Source organism: Ovis canadensis, chromosome 14, assembly GCF_042477335.2.
Source record: "Ovis canadensis isolate MfBH-ARS-UI-01 breed Bighorn chromosome 14, ARS-UI_OviCan_v2, whole genome shotgun sequence".
In the NCBI taxonomy this organism is placed as follows: domain Eukaryota; kingdom Metazoa; phylum Chordata; class Mammalia; order Artiodactyla; family Bovidae; genus Ovis; species Ovis canadensis.
Window position 1 is genome coordinate 76,702,658 of NC_091258.1, and position 7,260 is coordinate 76,709,917.

Sequence of the window (7,260 nt, forward strand, 5' to 3'; positions counted from 1 at the left end):
CCTCACCAGATGGAGTAGCTGTGGCAGAAGTCCAGTGCCGACACGATCTGGCGGAAGAACTTCCGGGCCTCCTTGGGGGTCAGTCTCCCCTTCTTCACCAGGTAGTCGAACAGCTCACCTCCAGACACGTGCTCCAGAACCAGGTACCTGGGGGACGTGGAGGGGGCAGAGGGCTGGAAGGGGCATGTGGAGGACCAAAGAGCCTGACCTCCTCCTTCCAAAAGTACAAGCCCTCAATGCCATTGGCTCTGGAGGCAGAGGACCCCAATTCCCATGAGTCCCCGGGAGGAGGCGGCTCCAATTTCCACTGGCCTCTGGGAAGCAGAAACTCAATTCCCATTAGCCCTGGCCAGCATGTCAATTTCAGAGGTCAACACTCTGACTAGTTTTCCTCAGGAGATGAGGCAATTCCATTAGCACCTGGAGGTCAGAGATCCCAGTTCTCACAGGCCCCTAGGAAATACAGCCCCGTATTTCCATCAGCCTCTGGGAAGCCAAAGTTCTCATTTTCATTAGTGTCTGGGATGCAGATAATGGAATTCTAATCTATTCTTGGGAAATGACACTTGCAATGTGTACCAATTCAACGGTCAACATCCGTGAGGTAAAGACTACAACTCCCATCAGCCCCTGAGAAGTAAAGACTCCAATTCCCATCAGTCCTTGAGAGAAAGAGACAGTCTCATTGGCCTCTGGGAAGTCAAAATTCAATTCCCATCAGCCCCCCTGGCAGCACAGATTCCCATGTCAACTTCAAGAGTAATAATACTTTGACTCCCAGTTGTTTCCGGAGATAAGGCAACTTCATTAGTACTTGGAAGAAAGAGATCCCCTCGATTCTCACAGGACTTTAGGCAATAAAGACCACACCATCCCCACCTACTCCCATTAGCCCCTGGGCAGGGAAGCCTCTTATTCCCATGTCTCTGAGATGAAGAAACTAGAATTTTCATTAACTGTTGGCAAAAAGAGATTGGCGTGTGCACCAATCTAAGTCAACTTCCCTGAAGTGAAAGACTACAACTCCCTTCAGGCCTGAGAGGTTAAAAACTCCCAACTCCCATAAGGCTCTGGGACATGCAGACTCCTAATTCCCATCAGCCACCTGGATTTTAAAGACTTCAAATCCCATCAGGCTCTGGGAGGCTAAACCTCTAATTCCCATTAGCCCCAGGAAAACAAAAGCTCAATTTCTATGAGCTCAGTGGAAGGCTGAGGTTCCTCTGTGAGACACCAAGTCCCACGGGCCCTCCTCCCTACAAGGATGGTGGAGTGAGAGTGATAGCTCCACCAACGGGCAACAATGGCCCCTCCCTGCCGCCACACCTGGGGAAGCCTGAAGACTACAAATCCTATGAGCGCCTGGGGCCGGGTCAGCTTCCTTCCTGGGGAAATCCAGCCTCTGATGGGTGCTGGAGTCAGTTCAAACTGGGGACTGCGAGGTCAAGCAGCGGGGGTGTCCCCTCTCCTGGTGCCCAGTCCAGCTGTCCCTTGGGTCACCAGTCTGGACAAAGGCCTGTTGTCTGGGGCTGGGACAGCTGGACCCCACCCCCAACCTAAGGGGGGTAATCGACTTCCAGATACAGACTCAGAACTCCTGAGCAGACCCATTGTTGGGGTGTCCAGTCATAGCACCCAGAGTTATGCTGCGGGAGGAAGGGACTCTCCAATGCTGCAGAGGAAGGGTTTGGGAAGAGGCAGGATTCACTGAGCCTGGGCCTTTGCCAGGCCCCACTGCCCTAGCACATGGGAAGGGCAGGGGATCTGCCCTTAGCAAGTCAGATCTGGCTGAGGGCACCCAGATTATGCGGTACAGAGTGTTCCCCACAGCGTAGCAGGACAAGGGATGGGGGCTGGGGAGGAAGGGGAAGGATCAGCCTTGTCCCCCATCAGGCATGGGGACGGCTCAGGCTTAGCTGCCCTGCTGCCAGGGTACAATCGGCCCAGAGCGTCAGGCCAGGTCAGCATGAGAACACGGAGGATTATGAGTGTGTGTGGGGGGGGGTTGTCCTTGCGCAGCAGGGACGGTACTAGACTTTCAGTGGCCCGGCCAAGAGAGCTTAAGTTTCCCCTGGCCCCTGCAGGCCTTGATTCTAGAAATGTCCCACCCTGGGAACTCGGGGAGGATGCATGGAGGGCTGGGTATCTATAAATACCTACAAATATTTCTTGTTCTCGTAGACGTCATGGAGTTTGAGGACGTGCGGGTGCTCGATGAGCTTCAGGATGGCTATCTCCCGCTCCACCTGGGGGAAAAGGAACGGCGGGCGGTCAGCCTTGCCTCCCTCCCTGTCCCCAGCCCCAAAGGGTCTCCTCTCCCCCAGCGCACAGACACACCTTCATCAGCACCGACTCAGACAGCTTCTCCCGGTTCACGATCTTGATGGCCACCTTCTGGCCCGTGATGCAGTGGACCCCGAGTTTAACCAGACCTGGGGGATGGGACGGAAAATGTGGGGGGCACCCCCAGTGCAGTCTCCTCACCTCTGGCTCCTGAGCGCCCCCTTGCCAACCTGTTTCCTTCTTCTTCCCCTCCTGGCTTGGTTCACGGTGACCCGAATCACCCTGACCTGAACTCCTGGGGACTGACAGCAGCCATTCCCGCCAGACACAACTCTCTTTCCACTCCTTGGTGTCCAATTCTGTCCCTTCTGGTTGCCATCCACTTACCTGCCTCCCCCCTCCTCCACAGCCATCCTGGACTCTCCGTCCTTCCCGTGTGCCCCTCCAAGTTCACCTCTCCACACCGTCTTGCCTCGCTGGGTCTCCATAGTTTTGTGTCCTCCAATCTACCTCCTTCAGACAAACCTCTCTCTCTCTCAGCCCATCACTTCCTTGAGTTCTCTGCCCTTTAATCTTCTGGAGACACCATGTCTCTTAAGGAATATAATCTTGTGATTGCCCCCTTCCCAGACTATCCTCCTCCACCTCCTCTCAAACTCAGACCTCTCAAGCCCTTTCTTTGATCTTTTAAAAACAGCAGCTGCAGCTGGAAGCATGCACACCCCAAGGGTATGCCCACTCCCCAATGTTAAGCCCCAAACCCAGGAATGCAGGCCCCCAGCCCCCTCCACCTTCAGACCCAGGAGTCTGAGCCCCCAGCCCCTCCTCCCTCAGACCCTCAAGTCCAGGCTCATGGCCCCTTCCTCCCCCACAACTCAGGAACTGAAGTCAGCAACACCTTCACACTTTTTGCCCCGGGGTGCAGAGTCTGACCCTCCCCCAGGCCTGGCCCCTGGTCCCCGAAGCTCTGGCCCAGAACTCAGGTGTTCAGCTCCTGTGTTACACCCACCCACCGCCCACCTGGCAAGAAAGAGGTTAAGGAGGTTAAGCAACAACAGAAGATGACTGCCCCCCGCCCCCAGGCCACAGCCACCCCTGAGGAATTTGCCTCCTGCGTCCACCTTTCCACCTTTCCACCCCCCGTCCCCACTCTGAGCCAGCATGCCGGAGAAAGGGCAGGATGCTGGAGACCCCATCGCCCCAGCCTCAGTGCCCCTGTCACAGAGGCCCTTTGCGGCCAGAGGACAGTGCGGAGAGATGCCGCTTCGGGAGGCGCGCCCCCATGCCAGCGCCTCGCCCCAGCCTGCGGCTGTACTGCACCAAGGACCTGGGCTCTCTGCGGCCGGGACCCTGGCTGCAGGCCGAGGTCCCTTGCCCACGCTGGGGCCGGACTCTCCAACCTCTGCCCCCAAAGCGGGGGAGCCTTTGGGCCCCTCACCTCCCCCAGGAGTCGGGACCCCAGAGCCCGAGCCTTCACCCCCTCAGCCTGGAGACCCGGCAGTCTGGACCCCGAGTCCCTTCTCTGAGAGGGACTCGGGGGCCCGGGAGCCCCGCTCTCTGCCCCCATCCCCCCCTCTCCCCCACCCCGGGTGCCCCCTCCCTTGGCTCACCTGTCTGTCCTTTGCCCAGCGTCTTCTCCAGCCGATAGGGGCCCACATACTGGGCGTGCTGGGGTGGGTGTGGGTGTGGGTGTGGGAGGTGGTAGGCGGGGGAGCCCCCGCCCCCATCCTTGCCCCCGGACGACATGATGCCCTTGGTCCCGGCCCGACCGGCCCCCCGGCCGCCCCCCCTGCGGCCAGTCGCCCCGTCCCTCCGGTGGGGGCCGGCGGCCGCTCCGTCCCGGCCCCCCCGGCTGCCCCCCACCTCTCCGGGGGTCCCCAGGGGGCTGGGCTGGGCCCCCCCCCCGGTCGGCGGGCCGCGGAGTTGGGGGAGGGGGGGCTGGCCCGGGGGGTCAGGCCCCGGGAGTCAGCATGGCCCGGGGGGGCTGCGCGGCCCCCCCTCCCCAGCCCGCTTCTGGCCGGCCCCCCCCTTCCTGCGCCTCCCCCCGCCGGGGGGGGTCTGAGGTGCGGGCCGGCGGATGCTGCAGGCCGAGGTCCCCCCCGCCCCCCCACGCGCCCTCTCTCCTCCGCCTCCTCCTCCTCTCCGCCTCCCCCCGCCACCTCGTCCTTTCTCTCCGGCACGCTGACATCACCATCCGGGGACTCCGGGCCCTTCCCCAAAGTTAACCCTTTCGGAGGGGGAGGGGGAGCGGGGCAGGGGGCGGGCCTGGGCGCCGGAGCCGCGGAGACGCGTTGGGAGGATGCTGGGAGCGACGGGAGGATGCAGGAGGGACCACGGAGGCAGACGAGCGGGGCACACAGGAGGGGCCGAGCCGGGGCGACACAGAGGGAGACGGAGCCTGACACGAGTGGGGGAAGGAGACAGACGGCACGGGAGACGGGGACCGCCAGAACCGGGGCCGGGGCCGGACAGGCGCGCAGGCGGGCAGAGACAGGAGAGACCGGGGCGAGCAGAGAGACAGGGAGACGGAGGAGAGGGGAGAAGGTGCCTGGGAGAGACAGAGGGATGGAGAAAATCAGAGAGAGAAATGGAGAGAGATAGGGGAAGGGAAAGAGAGGTGGAGAGACAAGGAATGGGCTCGGGGTTGGGGGGGGGCGCGGGGGCTAGAGACACAGAGATATGGAGGGACAGCCTGGCAAAGAGATGAACCAAAAACAGCCAGAGACAGGGATAGACTGGGAGTAATGGAGGAGAGAGACCGTGGTTAAGAGACAGAGAGATGGAGAGAGAAATGCACAGAAATAGAGGGACGGGGTCAGAGGGGACAAATACAGAGGTGGGGCACCGGGGGAAGGTGATGGAAAGGATGGAGGGTCAGAGAGAGGAGAAAAGTGGGAGAGGGAGACAGACAAGGGAGGGGGAACAGCAGAGAGATAGATGGACAGAGAGCAAAGAGAGACAGATGGAGAGAGTGAGCAACAAATAAGCATAGAGCTGGGAACCCCAAAATATGGGGGGTAAACACAGGTGGAGGTCTAGATGCTGGGGGAGAGAGGACAGATTGGGGGGACAGAGGGAAAAAGGAGACAGAAGCAGGGAGAGAGAAAGAATTTGGGGAGTTGCTGATCCAATGCTCATCTTTGTTCCCCTTCACCCCCAATCTGCCCATCCCGGCCTCCTTTCCCCACTAGCACTGGGGCCCCATATCCACCCACAGATCAGGGTGATGTTTTTAAATATCTTGGATCCATACCTCCACTGAGAATACTCTACAATCCTCCTACAGAGAAATTTCCAGAACCCCTTGAGGTCCCTGTGAATTTTTTGGTCGCTATCTATTCTCTGTGTCCAGCATCAGATTCCCTAGCTCTTCATGTGGGCTCCACTATAACCGTATGTCCCCACTCTAGGTCATCCATGTGCTACAATCCTGTATCCCCACTCTTGGTCATCCGTGAACCTGTGCACAGCTGGATTTCTGTGTGACCTGGGATTCCACTATGTCAGATACCCAAGGATGTTAGGCCCCCGTGTCATGCCCAAGTCTCCTAGAGTGTGTACCCATGAGCCTTAAGTCTCCTAGTCAACCACTTTCATTCCATGTTGCTATACTCCGTGCCAAATTTGAGCCAGACACTGATCCAAGTGGTGAGGCTACAGCAGTGAAGCAAGTCAACCAAGATCCTTGTCCCATGGACCTCTCACTGCAGTGGGTGAGGCCGGTAGCAAGCAAGGTGAACAATCAATATACATGCTGGGAATTCCCTGGTGGTCCAGTGGTTATGACTCCGTGCTTCCACTGCAGAGGGTGTGGCTTTCATCCCTCGTTGGGGAACTGATACCCCACAAGATGTGAGGCCAAAAATCAAACTAAAGCAAGCCAACAAACGGAAAGTACGTGGTATGTTACAGAGTCATGATCAGTGACAAGGAGGAAACAAGGAGGGAAGGGGGACATGAAGTGTTTATTAAGATTGCATTTATGTATTCCTTGACTGCACTGGCCCTTCGTGGTTGCGCACAGGCTTTCTCTAGCTGTAGCGAGAGGGGGCTACTCTAGCTGCTGCACACTGGCTGCTTTGCAGTGGTGTCTCTTGTTTCGGAGTACCAGCTCTAGGCACACGGGCCTCAACAGCTGTGGCTCTTGGGCTCTCGAACACGGGCTCGGCAGCTGTGGTACACAGGCTTAGTTGCCCCACAGCAAGTGGAATCTCCTGGACCAAGGATCAAACCCATGTCCTGTGCTTTAGCGTGTGGATTCTCAACCACTGGACCACCAGGGAAGTCCAGGAGGTGCTCCTTGAGTGATTTTTCTATGTGATTTTCAATTACGGTGCCAAGAGAGGCCTCCTTGGTGAAGGGACATTGAAGGAAAATGAGGCCACGTGGATAAAGTACCAGGAGCCTTCCGGGCAGAGGAAGCAGCTGTGCAAAGGCCCTGGGGCAGAAGTGTGCCTGGTGTGTAACGCAAGGCTGAAGTGTGGCTGGAGGGAAACAGTGGAGAGTGCAGTGCGAGGAAATAAGGTGAGGAAGCAGACCCAATAGGGCCTTCGAAGCAGGGTGACCAGGGGATTTCCTGGCAGTCCAGTGGCTAGATTTAGCACTTTCAGTGTTGGGTCATGGGTTGGATATCTGGTCAGCGAACTAAGATCCTGTAAGCCGTATGATGTAACACAAAAAACAAAACAGAACCAAAAAAACCAGGGTGACCATATGTCCTGGTTTATGTCTTTTATTCTGTAATTATCAGTAGGGTCTGTTTCACTCTCAAGTGTCTTGTGGATGAAAAATTATATGATCACCCTTCTTATTGGTCATTGTAAAGGCTATGGCTTTTATAGGGTACCCGGAGAGTTTTCATCTAGGCTACCATTATATTACACATATGTTCATACGTGTAATGACATGCACAATTACATGTCACAGGTACATATATTATTCAGCATTGTGTATCATTACGTATGTAAATAGTATTAT

The 7,260-nt window shown here is 57.3% G+C and overlaps 1 protein-coding gene across 2 annotated transcripts in view; it reads right to left on the reverse strand.

The window, feature by feature from the left end:
• Positions 1-4,193, reverse strand: part of BRSK1 (BR serine/threonine kinase 1) — a 21,390-nt gene extending 17,197 nt beyond the window's left edge. Inside the window, exons 1-4 of one of the 2 annotated variants that reach the window (XM_069551985.1) lie at positions 3,894-4,193; positions 2,338-2,432; positions 2,161-2,246; positions 7-147 (exon numbers count right to left, since the gene is read on the reverse strand). In XM_069551985.1, coding sequence (XP_069408086.1) covers positions 7-147; positions 2,161-2,246; positions 2,338-2,432; positions 3,894-4,029 — 458 coding nt within the window. In that variant the 5' untranslated portion in view covers positions 4,030-4,193. Of the gene's footprint in view, positions 1-6; positions 148-2,156; positions 2,247-2,337; positions 2,433-3,893 lie in introns of those variants that run through there. The other variant, XM_069551984.1, reaches the window with a different exon arrangement.
• Between the last annotated feature and the right edge of the window lie 3,067 nt (positions 4,194-7,260).